The sequence below is a fragment of the Schistocerca cancellata genome, chromosome 2 (assembly GCF_023864275.1).
Source record: "Schistocerca cancellata isolate TAMUIC-IGC-003103 chromosome 2, iqSchCanc2.1, whole genome shotgun sequence".
In the NCBI taxonomy this organism is placed as follows: Eukaryota; Metazoa; Arthropoda; class Insecta; order Orthoptera; family Acrididae; genus Schistocerca; species Schistocerca cancellata.
The window spans coordinates 649,563,253-649,583,808 of record NC_064627.1 but is presented as its reverse complement, the minus strand read 5'-3'; the positions used below and the strand labels follow the sequence as shown (position 1 = coordinate 649,583,808).

Sequence of the window (20,556 nt, the reverse complement as noted above, 5' to 3'; positions counted from 1 at the left end):
AAGACTTGAGAAAATATTCTTTCCAGGAACTGTGTTTTATTATAGTTTTTCCTCCTCATTTCCTTGCTTTCGGCGAAGAAACCTTAGTGATTGTGTCATTGAAGTCATGTTGAGAAGCTGCGACTTATTGCATAGACAAGATAGCGAAATTTGACAGTCTGTTTACATCCGTACTTTGTCTTAAGTAGCTTTTTTTATATCATCCTGAATTTACTGAAACTCCGTTCACTAGACGCATCAGTCGCTGGTATCGTCATCCCCGAAACTACTTCCATATTTGGATAAGCATCTCTTAATCCATACTTAAAAAAAAACTTCAAAATATGGAAAAGGTAAGTCGAGTCGTTGCTCTTCAGTAGCTCTTTCACACGCAGAGTTGTTTCGTTAATTTTCTCTCCTGTATCAGTAACTGCTATATTTTGCACAAAAGTCAGCTGCTCATTTTTCAAGATAAGACACAAAGTTTGATTTAAGTCATTAGCAGACAGGAAATTAAAGACAATTGTAAAGTTGTGATATATGTGACATCTGTTTTCTATTTCACGTATAATTCTATCAGATGCTTTCAAGCACTCAGTCTCCCTGAAGTTCTAGGTTAACAGGAACTGGCAAAAAATGGTTCAAATGGCTCTGAGCACTATGGGACTTAACATCTGTGGTCATCAGTCCCCTAGAACTTAGAACTACTTAAACCTAACTAACCTAAGGACATCACACACATCCATGCCCGAGGCAGGATTCGAACCTGCGACCGTAGCAGTCGCGCGGTTCCGGACTGAGCGCCTAGAACCGCTAGACCACCGCGGCCGGCGGAACTGGCAAAAATGGAAATCCTTCAGACATATTGGATATTTGCTTCAGCACTCGCCCGTCGACCTATGTGCTCTCTCAATATCGTAGCGAAGTAGCAGCGAGAACTCCATTGATGAAGACGAGTTAGCTGCGTCGGCGGAAACTGTGTGAACTAATGCATAGTGCACTACTTCCAAAAAAAATGTTTAAATGTGTGTGAAATCTTTTGGGACTTAACAGCTAAGGTCATGAGTCCCTAAGCTTACACACTACTTAACCTAAAGTATACTAAGGACAAACACACACACACCCATGCCCGAGGGAGGACTCGAACCTTCGCCGGGACCAGCCACACTACTTCCACATGTTCTTTTCGTTAGTACTCGTTTATTTATTATGCTGCTTGTTTTCGTGCAGGGGTTAGCAGAACTCACGTACCTCTTCCGGTTAATTCATCTCGCTTTTATCAGGCAGTTTTTATGACCCCTATGTATCTGCGCCCTTGCCTTGGGGGGGGGGGGGAGGGGGGAATGTTATCACGCCACCTTTTCGGTACGGCCTCGTGCCGATAACCAAGCAGTAGCCTAGTTGTTATTTCACTTGACGTTACAGGATATATCTGCTCACCAAGAAGTTCCAACAGATTGCGTTGGTGCGGAACGTATTCTAAGATAGGAAGGACATTCTTTCATTGACTACTGGTTCACAGGTGAATGTGTCTTAGTCCATCGAACATTTATGAGACATAATCGATATGTCAGTTCGTGCACACATTCCTGCACCGGGAATACTTCCGTAATTATGGACGACTATAGAGGCAGCAGGGGTTAATATTTATGCAGGGGACTTCTAACGACTTGTCGATTCCATGACACCTCGAGTTGCTGTACTATGCAGGGAAAAAGGATGTCCGGCACGATATTAGGTTTTCCAAGACTTTTGTCTGCTCAGTGTATGACACACGATATACTCTGGCAGTTGAACATGGCCTTTTTCAATAAAAGGGAATCCATATTTAATGCATTCTTCATTATACAGTCTTCTTTTAGTAGAAATTATCACTCAACGTACAAACCAGTAAAAATACTATTTACGTCTCCGGAGGAGAACAGGCGTAATACTGAGTTAAGATGCAGAGCACAGACTAGAGACTCACTGTCGATCCATTGTAGACGAGGGACAACGGCTGGTCGAATATTTAACAAGGAAAATCGCCAAGCAGCCGTGAAATTTGAGAAATTGTATTTTCACAACCAGTTTCGGCAGTTCAAAAAAATGGTTAAATGGCTATGAGCACTATGGGACTTAACTTCTGAGGTCATCAGTCCCCTAGAACTTAGAACTACTTAAACCTAACTAAGCTAAGGACATCACACACATCCATGCCCGAGGCAGGATTCGAACCTGCGACCGTAGCGGTCACGCGGTTCCAGACTGTAGCGCCTAGAACCGCTCGGCCACTCCGGCCGGCTCAGCAGTTCAATATGCCATTCACGCCCCACATGCACCCCATGTATGTACACTCGAACGTATCGATATTCGCATACTGAAGCCATCAGTTTCTGGACGTCGTGAATTCGTATTTCAAGTGCTTCCTTTGAAAACTTGACAACAGGTTTCAAAGGGAGTACCTGAAATACGAATTCACGACATCCAGAAACTGTTGGCGCCAGTATGCCAATATCGATACATTTGAGTGTCTATACGAGAACATGAGGTGCACATGGGACCTGAAGGTGGCATATTGAATTGCCGAAACTGGTTGTGAAAATAAAATAACTTCTCAAGTTTGGGGGCTGTTTGCCGATTTTCCTTGTTAAAGACTAAAATATATTTTGTGCCAGCAATAACTAGTTGGCGTGCAAGGCAAAGCTGTTGCTGCCAACTCTACAAAAAATCCACTCGTTAACTATAATAGCCGCGCTGAGGCGTCTTGTCACGGTCCACGCAACTCCCACCGTCGGAGGTTCGAGCCCTCCCTCGGGCATGGCTGTGTGTGTCGTCCTTAGCGTAAGTTAGTTTAAGTTAGATTAAGTAGTGTGTAAGTTTAGGGACCGATGACCTCAGCAGTTTGGACCCATAAGACCTTACCACAAATTTCCAATTTTCCAGCTGTAATAAGAATATAAGATTTTTGATTTGTCTGACCACATTTATCTGCTTTCTACTGAGATTTCTACGATTTCCCCCTCCCCCCTTATCCCCGCACCCACCCAATAAACTCTCACCCTCCGCAGGGTGGAAACACTGGTCTAGTTTACCTCTAAGTTTCCACACCTAAAGTAACAAATTTGCGTCGTCGCCCTTGCATCTCATACAGCACATGTTTCAGCTGCATCTCCTGCTTGCAGGTATCATGACAGCCGCACGTGAGGTTCCCACCGGTCGGCCGCTCAGAAGTCAGACAGAAACGCGCTTTAACGCCGCCGGCAGTGTACAAGCCGCAGCGCCCCGCAGCGCAGCGCAGCACAGTGCGAGCGCTGCCCGCCTAAAATTAGGCGCAGACTGTTTGAGCCGGCGCCAAGTCGGCGGTAGCTATTTCCTGAAAAACCGCCGCCTCTGCAGCCGACCACCGGCCCTCCTCACACAGGTGCCACTGTGTGGCGTCCCAGTCACATACACCATTCCCGTCCGTATGTTTCTTAAATTTCCAATTTTATAGCAGAATTCTCTAGCTTCGTAAAACTGTATTATGTTAGTATGCTTCCAAGATCAGTATCAATTTAAATAAAACGCTCTTAAGTGTTTGGTCGCGTAATTATAAAAACCCCAAAAAACTACAGAACAGACGTTTCGGCCTTCTTTGCAGCAGTCCTCTTCAGAGCAAACAAACTGCTCGATTCTGGAGGTGCTCTTCCCTACACATCTTGTCGTATTTCGGTTGTCTGGTGATTACCGACATCGCGTTCTGGTCTGGCTTTCGACAGTTCCAGGACGTCTATTGAGAACTGGCTGCATGACAGGCTGTTGCCCTTACTACTCTAGCAGGTTAGTGGCAGACATCTTTACTTGTTACTGTCCACTGCCATATCAGAATGTGACGCCGGTAGTCACCTGACAACCACAGCAGGACGGTGTACACAACTGCAACTATGATGTAGTCTTATCCAGCCTGCAGTGTTATATCTGGCCTTCAGAAACCGCGCACGAGAGTTTCAGGCCTCTCGCTCGCTAAGCGCAAACTGTTACTGTTAGAGCTACAGAAAAAACGATCACGATGCTTTTGTAGAAAAAGTAATGTAGTTAAATTTTGTACTAGGGTAGGTTTTCGCTGGAGGTCACGGTTTTCGAGTTATTCGAGAAAAACGTAGGAAAGCGACCTTCAAACGCACCTCCATGCTCACACTCATCCCTCACCAGTCAGGATTCCTAGTATGTTGTTCGTGGCACTCCCTCCTACCACTGTACAAAAGTTTTCGTCTGCACGCACTGTTTCCGGCAATCGATCTTTTCTTGTCTCTATTATTTGGAGTATGATTTTTGAAGGCTAGATATAACATTTCTGGTAGCATAAAACTACATCGGCAGGGGCAACCGAATCACCATGTGTAGGGAAGACCTTTCTCAGAATCCAGCAGTTCAATCGCTCTGAAGAGCACCGCTGCACAGACAGTCCATTGCTTAAAAGGCACTTTTTAAGTACGTTTTTAAATAAATTTGTTTATTATACTATTTAATCTTCACGGACAATTCATTGCACAGTTTTACTCCTTGGTAGAAAATGTTTTATGTTTAATGTTTATTCTTTCTTGTAAGTTCAGTCTTGATCTTGTTCCATGCTCATGAACAGAGCTGTTTGAGGAGTAACTATTAATGTTATATCAGATGTGTTCATCTGATTGGTAAATGTACTCACATGGTGCAGTTAGAATACCTACAACATGTGTACAACATGGAACACAAACTGCCAGTAATAAAACCCCGAGCGACCGACAGCAGTGCGAAGAACGGTAGACAAATGCGGGAAACAGTGCCACGCTGGCTGATGTCACAGATGTTCCAAAAATTCTGAGTGTTGTTCAGTTTTCCATGTTTAAAATACTGTTATCCAACCACAATATGAGGAACTTCAGTAAACGTGTTTCGAGACAGCAAATCAAGAATACTCTAGGAATTAGGCACACCATTAGCTTAAAGCGATGAGATTAGTTAGTTCACTCACCGATACTGAACTGCAGAAAAAAATAGCTTCGACAGTATATTGGAAGTATTACACCTAAGTGTAATCTTACTTTTTAATTTCTGTTTTCGTTTCATACCCATCGTGATGTAATGATGCTATCTTTCTTTTTAATGTTATCGAACTACGTAGGAGAAACATGGAAAATACATTAAAAAACAATGTGCTTTAGCGCTATTTTTGTGGTCGGCTATATACAGTGAAGTTAAATGAAATAATTATTGTTTTTAACTCTAAACATCCAAATGCGTATTTCAGATAACATGAAACATGAAATATAAAATGCGCACGTCTGAAAAACGCAAATAAAAACATATTTGAGGGGAAAACAATGTACAGAGACGCAAAACACAAGCGGCTCTTCCACCGAGATTAAATCCAACCGTCAAAAGCAATAAATTTATCCTGTCACAGGCAATTGCACTGCGATAAAGCTTCGTTTTAAATCTCTGTGCTTAATTACTGAACTCGTTTGAAAAGCGCAGAAAATAAAATTTTCTCAACAGCGTACATTCACAAATCTAAAAAGGGATGTGGACTAACTCAGTGTCTACGTCTTACGATCCTTTTAAAATATCGTCTGACCAATTTTTTCAAGTGCTATCCGACAGTTTGCTGGGGAAATCTCACTCAACGACTGCACTGAAATGTCAGCAATTGTTTCATTGGAGTTCTACTTACGGAAAGAAGATGAAGTCGCATCAGGCAAGATGTGGGCTACAGGAAAGGTGCTCCAGAGCCCTGAAGACATTTCTTTGAGCCATCAGACTTTCGACTTGCTCCATGTGGCCCGCCACGACTTTATTTCCTGTGTCAACAAACTACTGCGACTAAATAGGCTACACGAATTTTTAAGTTGTGTGCCAGCAAGTTGTTGAGATTACACAAAGTACTATCGAGTCCCACACGAATGGATGATTTCTCTTTTTTCTCCTACTCTCCTGCTGGGTGTTTTCTGATGGTTGAATATCATTAATATGGAAATCATAATTATGGTAATAACAGTAACCAAAGGCGACCTCTTATTTCAAACTGAAACAGATACTTCCGTACCTTCGAACACTCTATTTTCGTTTTACAATACACTCGAAGCATCACAAGAGTAAAGACACGCCACGTCGTTTGAAGAAACCTACTTATTGAGATGTGCCAGCTCAAAAATTTTTGGCGTTCATTTGCACCAAGATAAACGTTTTCCTTTCTTATCCATTGTCAAGAAGAGTGATATCCACATGTAATAAGTTTCCTTATGTAGTATGGAACCGCAGACATATGAAATACTGTATTTCGTTAAACAATTGTACACAATGACAATAACAGAGCTGGTAATTTTACGGTCTTCATTAAGATTATGTGTAAACAGAGTAGTTCAACACCTTGATGTGATCATAGTCATGTAAAGTATGTGTCACATCTATAATGTGTATAATCAAAATGTCGTAGAACATTACATAGCTTCTTCGAAGGCATTACTGCTAAGAAGGAATCCACTCAGAAAGCTTTCAAGACAAATGAAACCCTGAACTGAGATTCGTCTGACCACGTAACACAATTCCAGTACTCGACGTCTCACTGTGAAAGTCTCTGGGCAGCGGTGAGCATATGTCCAGTCTCTTGTGTCAGCTCCAGATGTCCGTGTAATACTATTCCGTCTACACTACACATTCTAGAACGGATCAGGATGAATTGGCTGTTTGCCCTGCAGCAGCTCCTGCGTCTTAGCCGCGATGCTTCGCACAAATTGTCGATTCCAGTCATCATAACCGCCTTTACGCTGCAGCTGAGCAATATCTCGGAGAACCAGTCGTAGAATCACTCACACGTTCGTTTTGGCTCTTATTATATTAAAATATGTTATATAACTCGCAATTTTGTGAGCAGAGTCATTAGAGCAGGCTTATCTCGAAGGAAAGGAACTTTGATTTAACACCCGTCGACAACGAAGTCGTTAGAGTCGTCATAACAGCTTAGAATGAAACATATCAGCATCCAACGCAGTCCATTTGGAAAAATAACGGGAAACATTAGACTAGTTGGCGGGACAGAAATTGGAGTACCACTCTTCTGGAAAGCAATCGTTTGTAGGCACCAATGCTACAGCCTGAACTACTCCTACGGCTGGTGTCCGCCGCTCTCCTGTTACTGTGCCGCTCTCCCTCTGATTGTCGACATCTCGTTACGCGACCTTAAATCAAAGAAGTAGCTTTCATACTTCAGACGTACTGGCTTTCTCCTTGGCGGCTTATGTCATTTGGTGCGAGCGTATAACAACAAACAGAATTTTTGCCGAGCTTTGTTGACAGTATAAAATAATCTTTGTTGACAGTACTGTGTTGCAAGATCGTGTAGCACAACGGCCCTTCCCAGACTCGGCACATATCGGTACGCACAAGTGTGCACCCAAGCAAGGAGTGTAACAAATAGAGCGAAACTTAACCATTTAAAATACACCCGTCTAATTAGCAATTATATACCCTTTCTTAGAGACTAACGCGCGGGTGAAATCGTATTAGAGCTGTTAATTTTATTTCAGATCTCCTAAATTTCGATTGCAAAGTAAATCCTTGTTAAAAATTCCAAGAGGATGGGGACCGTAAACTTATTCTTGAAGTACTGAGGGACTGAAATCCTAAATCGGATTTCGGTTGTGATAATTCGGAGAAAATTTGATAACTTGCTCAAAATAGCGGTAACTTTTAAAAAATCCGTTAAGATCAAACAGCTTCTTCCTCTTCCTTGCGTGGGCACGGGGATACGATGATGACTGTCAACAGGTGGAACCTCTGTTAGCAAAACATGTGGTCAGTTCTCTATGTTAGTGCTTGGTCTCTGCTCCTCCTAGTAGTTGGCAAAGGCTCTACCTTTTTAGGCTTGCAAGCTCACTGAAGTGCAGGAACTCCAAGGTCATAAAAGTCCAGAGCTCAGCAGTCCCAAACCCATTCCTCGCTCCAGCCCCATTCTGTTAGTTTGCATCTGAAGTGACGACCACTGCGAGATGCTATCGACACGAACGCGCTTTTCTCTTGCTGCGAAACTCCTCACAGCTAATCACAGTCTTCATCTTCATTACTTTGAGGAGAACGTCCCAATGTTGGTCGTGTACAGACATCCCGTATTTACTCGCTATGCGCGGCCAAACGCCGACAGCACCAGTTACATGGTAAGAAATCACCGCAACCAACTGCTGTATCACCTTGATCTTATGGGTTCAGCATTTTCTCTCTGACGTTACAGGATCTCTTCATGTATTTTGTCCCAAGCATAATACTAGTGCTGGTTTGTTTGAAACAGCTTAGAATGTTTTAGTATATACTACGTAGGTGCGAAGCCGGTGCTTTCCTCAGTTGAGATTATGTGAGAAGTTAATTTGAATCCCAGAGGCGTCTACATTTTCTCTGTAGATCAAGGCTAGCTCGTTTTAAACTGCCTTGTATGCCAGTGTGAAGATCATAATGATGATGAAGATGATGATGGTGATGATGATGATGATGATGATGATGATGATGATGATGATGAAGTCCCATACTCCTCGACAGAGCGTAGGGGAACGATGCGAGAGACCCGCACCGCCGTACTAAGCAAGGTCCTAGTGGAGGAGGTTTGCCCTTGCCTTCCTCCGACCTAATGGGGATGAATGACGATGATGAAGACGTGAAGATCATACAACCGACATAACCTTGTGTGCGGGACCCCAGCCTCTAAATATTTCGTAAAAGAAAAGATTGTATGTCGTAGGCTGTGTATTTATATCATATATTTCCTGTATGATTGGCCACTTTCGATTACTAGGTAATTAGCAAACACACGCACATGGTCCAGTCACATTAATGTGACCACTGTTTATGGTCGACGTCAACGTACAATAACCACTCAAAGAGCAGATGGCAGCACTAGCAGTGGGCGATATGTCTAGCGTGTCGGGGGGACGTGGGTGTAGTCGTAGTAATGCGGAAACGGAGCGGTTTACCTGACTAACAAATGGCCATGACCATTGGCTTTCGGGCCAATGGTGGAAGCATTTCAAAACGGCTAAGTTTGTAAACTGTTCATGTGCCACAGTGGTTAAAGTACACCATGCATTGCAAAATGGCGCTATCCAAAACCGGCGACGAAGCAACTGTGGTGCACTACAGGCCATAGATATAGGGGTCAACGACGTCTGCGGAGATGAGTACGGACGAATAGACGTGCAACTGTTGAGCAACTGACCGCCCAGATGAACCAAGGGGCTACCAACAAGCGAACATTGCTGCGTATAGTCCTCCGCAGCAGGTGACTGGTTCATGCGCCCATGCTGACTACTGTTCATCGACGACGAAGGCCGGAATTTTCACGCCATTATCGCAACTGACCTTTACAGATGAACCGCGTTTTATGTTCCATCGGACAATGGCCGTTGGCCTCTATGGCGTGAAACGTCTGAAAGGACACAGCGGAGACGTGTTTTCGTCGCATTCTGTTGGCGATCTGGCTACTGTGGAAGGCACAATGGATCAAAACAAGTAAGCATCTATCCGTGGGAATCATGTCCGCCCCTACACGCAGTTTGTTTTTCTTCGGTAGGATGACTTCCACCTGCAGGACAATGCAAGGTGTCACACCCCTCGAAGTGTTCGTGCGTGGTTCTAAGAGCGCTAAGTGGAGTTTACGTACACCCCCGACCACCAAAATTCCCGGATTGAAACCCAATAGAGATTCTGTGGGGCAACCACGATCGGGCTGTTCGCGCGATGGATCCTCAACCGACAAAACTAATGCAACTGGTACTGGAATCTTCTAGAACCCTTGAACCTCACTCACTCTCTTCCTGCACGTTATTTAGGCTTCTGACAGGTGGTCACGTCAATTCAACGGGACTGTCAATCCAAAGGAACCGGGTTCGATTCCCGGCTGGTTCGGAGATTTTCTCCGCTCAGGGACTGGGTGTTGTGTTGTCCTAATCATCCCCATCGACGCGCAAGTCGCCGAAGTGGCGTCAAATCGAAACACTTGCACCAGGCGAACGGTCTACCCGACGGGAGGCCCTCGTCACACGACATTTCATTTTCACTGGGCCGTGTACATCAGCAGTGTACACAATGTCGCATGAGATACGGCATACAAGTCAAATTATCGATCCACTTGTGAAGCCACACATGAATAACGGTATATACTGTATCGAAGGCAAACGACAGGGCAATAAAATATGCAACAAATCCACATACTGTATAACTGTCGGACGAAAATTGCGTCTTTTCACTACAAGGGCTCACCGAATCACATGCGAGCCACATCTGATGCGACCTTCATAGGTTCATTTACATCTATTTCATTACAAATTTTGTCAGTACAAACTATTAAGATTTAGATGAAAGATTCACACGCAAGGAAGCGGATTCGGGGACAATCCGATTTTACTCTCTAGTAGCGGCTGCAAAGGTTTTATCAGATCTGGGTATTACTTTGGGTAGATTATCAGGGCCTGGTCGCTGAATTCTGACGTTCCGGTTTCCTAGCGTTAAGCCCTTGAGCGCACCTGCGTGGGTTTCTCAGCCCCAAGCGCCCATTTGAGATGCGACAAGTATCTATTCAGCACGAAATTCAACAAGCAACCCGTCTTTTCGTTATCCTGAAACGTCAGAAATTTCGAACTATCTCGACAGCATTTCTGTCTGTCCAATCCTGTGCATTGCCCCCCCCCCCTTCCCACTAGTAACAGTATGTACTACGTCTTCCAGTAGTAAAAGGCCGTTCAAACTTAGTACCAATGTAATAAATTATTTATGCGTATTTGTGCACGGTGTCAAGGAAATTGCTACAGCGTTCCCCTCTATTGCACATTCGCAATCGTTACTTCGGCTACAAGTAAGATGTTGCCTCTCCAACGGAGACTGGACTGAGACAAAGAACTTTGAATTCCTATCACTCGCTTCTTGCTATTGTCCTTTGCTGACTGTGCAGTTGTAAGATGTAACTATCGCTTTTTGCTAGTGGCATGAGGCATTAGTTTCATATTTCAGAGCCCTTACTCTGAGCAACTCGCATTTAACTGGTTCTTTCTTTATCTTGGGTGCGGAGTTCATGGGATTATTTCTCTTAGTAATTTCCAAATGCGAGAAGTGCAGATGACGATGAATTTGTTCTTCTTTAAGTGTACCTAACGATGTCGGCCATGTCATGGTGTTTCCACTGTGTCCCAAATTATGACTGGAATGTTGCATAACATGCAAAGCTGTTAATCATGGTGAAGCGTGGGTAGTGCTCACACCCCTTTTTATTTCAGATAAACCAATTATTTATTTGCATTAGTTCATAATGCACAGCAAACGAGAATGGAACAGATCATCAAAATGAATCTCTTGTGCCAATTTGTAACACATCAAATGTGATTCAAGAAAGAAAAATTACTAGAAAAATATTTTTTAAACCAGAAAATAGACAATTTTATGGTAGTGTTATATTATTTATACCGCACTAAAATTTCTTCATAATAATGTACATACAGTCCTCAACCGTATTAATATTTACAATTCAAAACTGATGACGGTTAATTTTCCCTAGATAACTTCATCAGTACGGCTGTGGGGTTCCTGATTGAGAGAAAACTTTATCACGTGCTTTAAGGATAAAGTGCCTCTGGTATTTCGACCTAACTCTGAAATACGCCATGCCACGAAGATGTCGTAGTCACACGCAGACTAGGTCGCTGCGCTGGCGTGGGGAGTTGAGTGAACTTACCACCCAGGCAGGCATCGCCCTGGCCGCGCGAAGACGCGTCGACGGGTTCGAGATGGCCATCGGCCGCCATCGCTCGCTGCCGGCGCTCTGGAAAACAGAAACACCTGGTTAGCAACACATTGACTCAATTACTCACAAGATTCGCTTCACAAATGGTCATGCAAACTTTCTACTAAGAGGCTACAGGTATGCAGGAGACATAATCCTTCTAGCAACGGATGAAAAAGAATTGTAAGACCGGTAAATGTTACTGAAACCAAAGGAAAGAGCTACGAAATGAAATTCAAGACAGAGGAAACAAAAGTAATACAGTTATGAGGAAATAAAACGGTAAAGATAATGCTGTATGGTCTAAAATCGTACCCACGGTGAAATAGGCATTTCGCAAGAAAATGGGTTCCAGTAGAAATACGAACAAAGATATGAGGAGAAATGTGATAAAGTGTTTTAAATGGAATGCCTTCCTGTGTTGTGCTTAAACGTAGATAATGAAGAAGAAATATATAGCAAGGTTGAAGACTATTGGGATGTCGACGGGGCGGAGGGCAGAGATAATAACTTACGGAGATAATAAGTTGGATGGGTGGGGGTGAAAAATGAGGAGGCACTGATAAGAATAGGAAAACAAAGACAATTTCTGAATGTGTTGAAAAGAAGGCAAAATACTGGATAGGACACACATCAAGAAAGAAGAAGAGGCTACTAAACACAATCTTTGAAGGGTATATGGAAGGGTAGTTGACGCTGTGTAGGAAGGGATTTCAGACAGTAGAAGATATGCTGGACAGCAGCACATACAGCAGCTATAAGAAGAAAGCGATGGATAACCAAAAGTGGTGACGCAAAGGAGCTTCTAGCATAGCAGAAAACCGATGTTAATGATGAAAGGTTTTTGCAGTGAGATAAACAAAATGAGACTGTTCCTATTTCCAAAAACTATTTGTCGTGGAATATTATTATGCAATTGTTTTCTAACTTTGTGTCACAACACTGAGAAATTTACTACCGTCATTTCTCGCTCTCACGTAGAAAACGTCGTGTATGTGGTCGAGTAAAATAGAGACTAACGCCGCAAATTTGTGCATACAACAGGTACGTTCAAAGTAGGACCTGACTGAATACACAGGTCTCCATTCTTTCCCTCCACTGATCGGAACATTTCTATATGAGGCTAGCTCGTAAAGCTATACGAACAGGCTATAAAATACTTGGGAATATTAGATGAAATGAGGCTACTCTTACTTGTCAGTAAAGAGAAAAAATAGAAACTTGGATCACGCGATGAAAAATCACATCCAGCAGTTGTTACTACAGAAAAGGATTATATCGTTCCGAATATCTCCACCAGAGCTGGGAAGCACTGTAAATCCCTGACAAAACTGCGTGTTTGTTAGCTACTGTGCGCTCACTGTGTGAACACAGCGTGTGGCACACGGGAACTATTGCACGAGTTCCAGTGTAGAATCAGCGCATTCATCGACGGTCCAGATCTCGCATCAAGTAATTTTCAATCGCTTGTTTAATGACTGCGTGGGGTGGATGGAAGGACTTTCATAAATGACAACCAATTACATGAGGAAAGAAGAAAGGAGGATTAGTGTATAACGCCGCGTCTACGAAATGTCAGAGACGGAGCTAAAGCTCGATTTGAGGTAGGATGTGGAATGAAAGCTGATTTAGACTTTTCAGTGGAACTGTTGCAGCATTACTTGCCTAAGCGATTTTTATAAGCACTGGGACACTTAAAGTTGATTGCCCGACGAGGCTCTGAACCCCGCCTTCCCCAAATGCAAGTCAAATGTTTTAACCATTGCACAGACTACTTGATGATGTTCAAAATACAGTGATAAAGTGATAGAAGGAAAATATTTCTACGAAATTGAAATAAATAAGTAAGTTTGTTCCCAGAGCCCAAAAAATGTACGTGGTGTCACAGGCAATTTCGTGGAAAACTATTCCAACGTATTAAGTTCCTAGGGAAATAATTAGTCAATAGATAAGTTGAGTACTTGCAGTTTATTAGCTTTCCGACTAAAAGCCAGTAATTAAGGGCATAATATCATGATAAGAGATATTAAGACGGCTAGCAAGGCATAAGGTCATTCATTTCTCGTGCGGTTCTTTCACGAATGAGACAGACATAGAAATGGGTGCTTTGTGCATTGTTCGTACTGTTTTTTGCTTTATAGCTGTAGGCCATAGAACTGTCTGTCAGGGATACGGGACCGTCACATCTGACACCTTTCAGACACCCAACATCCGTTCGTTACCTTAGGTCCTATAATTGCTCTGTGCCAAATTTTTTTAGTACATCTTCGACCAAAACATTAGGGTCTACAAGCTGCCTCACGTAACACAAGCATCTGCAGCTCGTCTTCTTTTTACGTAGGGACGTGGTGTCCATTTGACGCGCAGTGGATTGGGCAGGGGATCCTGCACGATGACGTCTTCTAAAACCAGTTGGGGGACTGCCAATGATCTCCAAATCAATAGTCAGCTGAACCTGAGTAATCGTTTCACAGCAGTGCTGCCTCCTGTTTGTTCTTGCCATTCATTTAGCTACGTAGTGATGTTCACATAATTGTTTTCCGTAAGAAACTTCTCCGTAAGACATTATCAGATATAGCTCGAGAGAAGAGGAAAACGCAGACAACGGATTGCATTCTACACTCTTGAACCACTAGTTCACTGTTATGTGACCTTAGCTTAAGTACTACCTTTCGGTAATTACGTTCGTGGACGGGCGCCAGTGAAAGCTCGGAAGACCTCGAGAGGAGTTGTAAATAGCTGTACAGTCAGCGTAGCGGCCCCGTAGCCCACTCTCTCTTTGGCACATGTGCAATAACAACTATCGAAAACTTTTTCTGTAGGTATTTCGCTCGTCAACGCAGCCGAGGGACCTCGAGAGGTGTCTTGTTCAGCAGGAGGAATACGCCCGTCCATTTTGGGATCATATAACAGTCTACCGTTTTCAGACGCCAGGATGAGATTCATTGGAAGAATCTTAATGAAATGTAACTCATCCGCAAAAGACGTGGCTGACAAAACACTGCCGGCTGCGATGGCCGAGCGGTTCTAGGCGCTTCAGTCCGGAACCGCGCGACTGCTACGGTCGCAGGTTCGAATCCTGCCTCAGGCATGGATGTGTGTTATGTCCTTAGGTTGGTTACGTTTAAGTAGTTCTAAGTTCTAGGGGACTGATGACCTCAGATGTTTAAGTCCCATAGTGCTCAGAGCCATTTGAACCATTTTGATAAAACATTTGTTCGATCTATTGTTGAGTACCGATGTGACCCTTACCTCGTTAGATTGATAGAAGAGACAGGGAAGTTGCAACAAACAACGGCGTGTTTTGTCACAGGATCGTTTAGCCGGTGTGACTGTTTTACGGAATATGCTCAACAAATTCCAGTGACAGATGCTATAAGAGAGGCGGCGTACATCACGGAGACGTTTACTGTTGACATTCCAAGAACATATTGAAGTTTCCATTTCTGTTTCGTTGTCAATATATTTAATCCTTGGAATGATTAATTTTTCGTTGTTATACTAACTATAATCCTAGTCGAAGATGATGTTAAATCGCTGGAGCGAATCTGTCTTCCAGCGCTTGTTTCACACGATTCGATTTTCTCAAATATAAATATATATCCTCGCATGACAGCGGTATTAAGCTAGAGGTCAAACCTGCAATACGGTCTAATATAACATTCAATTAATAATAATCTATCTTTATAATAATTTACAACGATAATAACGTGTTTATATTGTATCGGACGTCACAGTACATTCAAAGAAGAATCGGGCAACATATTATATCCTACCAAATACGTCTGGCGGAATGACCACTACTAGAAAATTAAAGAAATTAGAGCCTATAGAGATGATTACCGACAATTATTCTTCACTGTGTTATCGTTGTTGTTGTTGTTACTGTTGTGGTCATCAGCAATCCACATCCATTTGAACCTGCTTACTGTACTCGTCTCTTGGTCTCCGTCTGCTATTTGTGGGGCTCCGCCGCAACACACGTCCCTCCAATACTAAACTGACAATCCCTGATGCCTCAGACTGTGTCCTTTCAAACGACCCAGTCTAATTTTCAGCATTCGTCTCTAGAACTACATTTCAAAAGCTTTTATTCTCTTCTTGCCTGAATTGCTTACAGTCCATGTTTCGCTTCCGTACAAAACTACACTCCAGGCAAATACCATTAGAAAAGGCTTCCTAACACTTAAATTTATATTCGGTGTTAACAAATTTCCCTTCTTCAGAAACTCTTTACTTCCCATTTCCAATCTACTTTTTGTATCCCCTACACATTTTACTACCCGAATAGTAAAATTCATTCCGTTCATCTGCACTTCCGAGTCCTTTGCTTTCTCTCAGAGAACAGCAATGTCATAGGCAAAACACAAAGCGTATATTTGTGCTCCCTGAACTGTAATTCGTTCTCTGAATTTTTCTTTGACTTGGTATGCCGCTCGCTCAATGTACAGATTGCATAACATCAGGGATAGGCTACAGCCCTGTCTCACTCCTTTCTCAACTGCTACTTCATTTTCATTGCTTTCGGCTCTTATAAACGCCGTCTTGTTTCTGTATCAGCTGTAAATAGCCTTTCGCTTCCTGTACTTTATCGCTGCTACCTTCAGTATTTCAATGAGAGCATTACAATTAACATCGCCAAAAACTTTCTACAAAAGCTATCAACGTAGGTTTGCCTTTCTTTAACCTATCTTCTAGAATAAGTCGTAGGGTCAGTATTGCCTCGCGTGTTCCTACAATTCCCAGAAATCCAAGCTGATCTTCACCGAGGTCGCCTTCTACCAGTTCTGTAAATAAATCGGATGAGTATTTTGCAACGACGACGTATTAAAGTGATTGTTTGATAATATTTAGTCAATTCAACCAATTGTTGCCTAATACTGCCTCTGAAACTCTCAACAGACTCTCGTTCTTTCAGCTTCTGAAAGTCCCACCTCCTTATTTTCCTACCTTCTTCGCTCGTAGCGTAAGCAAATGGAACAACGAAGGTGAGGAAAGATAGTCCAGAAGTACTCACAACCCACACCGGAGGCTGGCTTTCTGAGTATAGCCGCTGATGTACATTCAAGTATTGTGCTAATAAAAGAAAACTCTCACTAGCATACGGTCCAATGGCTGACACATTTTATACAAGCGTTATATTCGTATCATTAATTCTGTTAACTCTGCGTACACCCTTCAATCCCCATATTTTTTTCCCGGCCTTCTGGGCAACATCTTCCAGTGGCGATAACACGCATGCAGATGGCAGACGCTGGCTCCAATTCCAGGCACTATACTTCTACGACACAGGAATACTAAAAGATGCTTCGAAAGAACGAGAAGTGCTACATTTATGGTAATGAATGTGTTGAGAAATAGCTCAGCGATTTCTGTATGCGTTCTATTACTAGTTTCCAAGCAGCCATATTTTCTTTTTGTTTACAGCTCTTTGGAAATGCACTCTGATATTAATCACTTATCTTTTGATACTTTTTCTGTCGACATAGGAAGTTAACAAATCAATATTTGTTTTACGTCAGCTTTCACGCTCGACGTGGCTATTGCAGAGAACCAAGTCGAGGATTTCCAGAGAATAGTTGATAGCGTATAAATGTGATTTTCCTCTGTTGACGTCAACAAAACAATGTGGCTATTCTGAAGTGCGATACTCCGTCTGAACAGGCCTTGAAGGCCCAACGGTACCGACCGCTCGCCGTGGCATCCTATGCCCCTGGGCGTCACTAGTCGTGGATATGGAGGGGCATGTGGTCAGCACACCGCTTGGCCAGTCGTTGCCAGCTTTCGTGACCAGAGCCGCTACTTTTCAGTCAAGTAGATCCTCAGCAATGGAAGCAAGGATAAAGAAAAATCAAGAAACTTTCATAGGATTTGTCGACCTGGAAAAAGCGTTCGACAATATAAAATGGTGTAAGCTGTTCGAGATTCTGAAAGAAGTAGGGGTAAGCTATAGGGAGAGACGGGTCATATACAATATGTACAACAACCAAGAGGGAATAATAAGAGTGGACGATCAAGAACGAAGTGCTCGTATTAAGAAGGGTGTAAGACAAGGCTGTAGCCTTTCGCCCCTCTCTTCAATCTGTACATCGAGGAAGCAATTATGGAAATAAAAGAAAGGTTCAGGAGTGGAAATGAAATACAAGGTGAAAGGATATCAATGATACGATTCGCTGATGACATTGCTATCCTGAGTGAAAGTGAGGAAGAATTAAATGATCTGATGAACAGAATTAACAGTCTAATGAGTACACAGTACGGTTTGAGAGTAAATCGGAGAAAGATGAAGGTAATGAGAAGTAGTAAAAATGAGAACAACGAGAAACTTAACATCAGGATTGATGGTCATGAAGTTAAGGAATTCTGCTACCTAGGCAGTAAAATAACCAATGACGGACGGAGCAAGGAGGACATCAAAAGCAGACTCGCTATGGCAAAAAAGGCATTTCTGGCCAAGAGAAGTCTACTAATATCAAATACCGGCCTTAATTTGAGGAAGAAATTTCTGAGGATTTACGTCTGGAGTACAGCATTGTATGGTAGTGAAACGTGGACTGCGGGAAAACCGGAACAGAACAGAATCGAAGCATTTGAGATGTGGTGCTATAGACGAATGTTGAAAATTAGGTGGACTGATAAGGTAAGGAATGAGGAGGTTCTACGCAGAATTGGAGAGGAAAGGAATATGTGGAAAACACTGATAAGGAGAAGGGACAGGATGATAGGACATCTGCTAAGACATGAGGGAATGACTTCCATGGTACTAGAGGGAGTTGTAGAGGGCAAAAACTGTAGAGGAAGACAGAGATTGGAATACGTCAAGCAAATAATTGAGGACGTAGGTTGCAAGTGCTACTCTGAGATGAAGAGGTTAGCACAGGAAAGGAATTCGTGGCGGGCCGCATCAAACCAGTCAGTAGACTGATGATCAAAAAAAAAAAAAAGATCCTCAGTTGGCCTCACAAGGGGTGAGTGCACCCCGCGTACCAAGAGCACTCGGCAGTCCGGGACGGCCATCTATCCAACTGTTATCCATGCAGGCTCCGCGAAGTGCGCTAACCCTCTGTATACCCTGATTTCACATGATATTTAATCAACTATCCTGAAGCTGTACTGAAACTAAAATGGACGGTAAAAGTGAATAATGGAGTGGTCATTGCTGACATTGTTGTTATAAAACCCTGCCGATAGTTTTGGGACAGTGTTCTTTTGTGAACTAAGCTAACTTCATTGAAGAAGGTAGTATCTGAGGGAACGAAATAGCAAAACCCTACATCAATAAGTTTTTATTTTATGGCGTTAAACAGGTGTCTTCGGAAATAAAAATGTCAATTAGTTCTCTTAGAACAAGGGACGCTTTTTCTATATAGCAAAGATGTACTACAGCTGAAGAGTCTCATAAATATGCTTTTGTAATACAGAATCGCTCGGTTACCTACGGTGTAAAATTAAATATCGTGGAACAATGTTAACACGTTTTTCTCAATGGCTGAGCATCTGAGTTACGATTCGCGATTTTGTAAAGCTGCTGCCCCAGCTGTGCGTGTTGAGGACTCTTCGTAACCTCAAGCGACATGTAGCTTTTACAGAAAAATTGTATATGGTAGGAATAGGATTCCGGTAACTTTCTGGGGATCCTGTTTGTCCTTATCCAGCAAATACTGTTGAGTCTTCGATGAAATGTCCATAAGATATTAAACTACAACATACCTTATCATTTCCTATTTGGAATTAATTATCATGTTGTTAAATAATTTGGGCTGTTATTAGATAGATGTAAAGCTCACTTCTTAGTAACACTGACTTAAATACCAAGGAAATTTGTATCTTGGAAGGGAACAGATTTATTAGTGTAACAGAGAAGATGGAATTTAAAATTTACTTGCACGCACGATTTATTTGACGACGTTATATGCGCTATTGAGAGTACACGAGTTAAAGTGTTCGATGGATATCTGCTAGGGATTTCGCTTGCTCGTGGCAAGAAACAGGTTTTCGGTTGTACGTCCATCAACTACCTCCACGTGCCGACCGATACGGCAGGGAGAGATAAGACAGGCGGAGCCGTTGAGTGCTCCTCACGGGACAAAACAGAGGACGCTTGCTAACAGAATCTGTGAACCTAGCCACCAAAATACAATGCCAAAACTCGGCTGCTATCGCATGATGGGATTCATACTGACGTGTCAATTTAACAGTAACAGATTAAATATTCGTTCATACCATCTTGGTTCACTATACTGGGCAACAAGTATTCATTAGTTACAGGCACTGCTCGTCTTCACCCTACAGGAATCTGCTTAGAGATATACATCAACGAAACCTATTGGATAAGCGTTAAAATAGAATAATGTGTAAGCGATCATATTCAGAGTTCCAGTGTCACTTTTTACATATACAGGGTGATTCACCTGCCCCTCCCCACGCATTTTACGCAGCCCACAATGCCTTCAAAAACCACGCAAGTTTTTCATATTGCCTCGCTCGCTATGCGCAAACTATTAGGCTTACAGAAAAAATTAACATTACCTTTTTGAGGAAATGAAGTGTATTTTAATTTTATACTGGAATATGTTTTCGCTAGAGATCATGGTTTTCGAGTTATTCAAGAAAAACGAGGACCGATGACCGTAGCAGTCTGGTCCCTTTAATCCCCCAAACCAACCAACCAACCAAGAAAAACGCGTTTGAAAGTCACTTCTGTACGTTTTTCTTGAATAATTCGAAACCTACATCATCTACAGAAAATACATCCGAGTACAAATTTAACTACATCAAATTTCCTATAAAAAGGTCCTGTCCATTTTTATGTAACACTA

The 20,556-nt window shown here is 42.6% G+C and overlaps 1 protein-coding gene across 1 annotated transcript in view; it reads right to left on the bottom strand.

Annotated features, from left to right (window-relative positions):
• LOC126157305 (E3 ubiquitin-protein ligase lubel) overlaps positions 1 to 20,556 on the bottom strand; it is a 441,950-nt gene that overhangs the window by 316,561 nt on the left and 104,833 nt on the right. Inside the window, exon 2 of the mRNA XM_049916367.1 lies at positions 11,690 to 11,776. Within this exon, the coding sequence (XP_049772324.1) occupies positions 11,690 to 11,776 (87 nt within the window). The remainder of the gene's footprint in view (positions 1 to 11,689; positions 11,777 to 20,556) is intronic.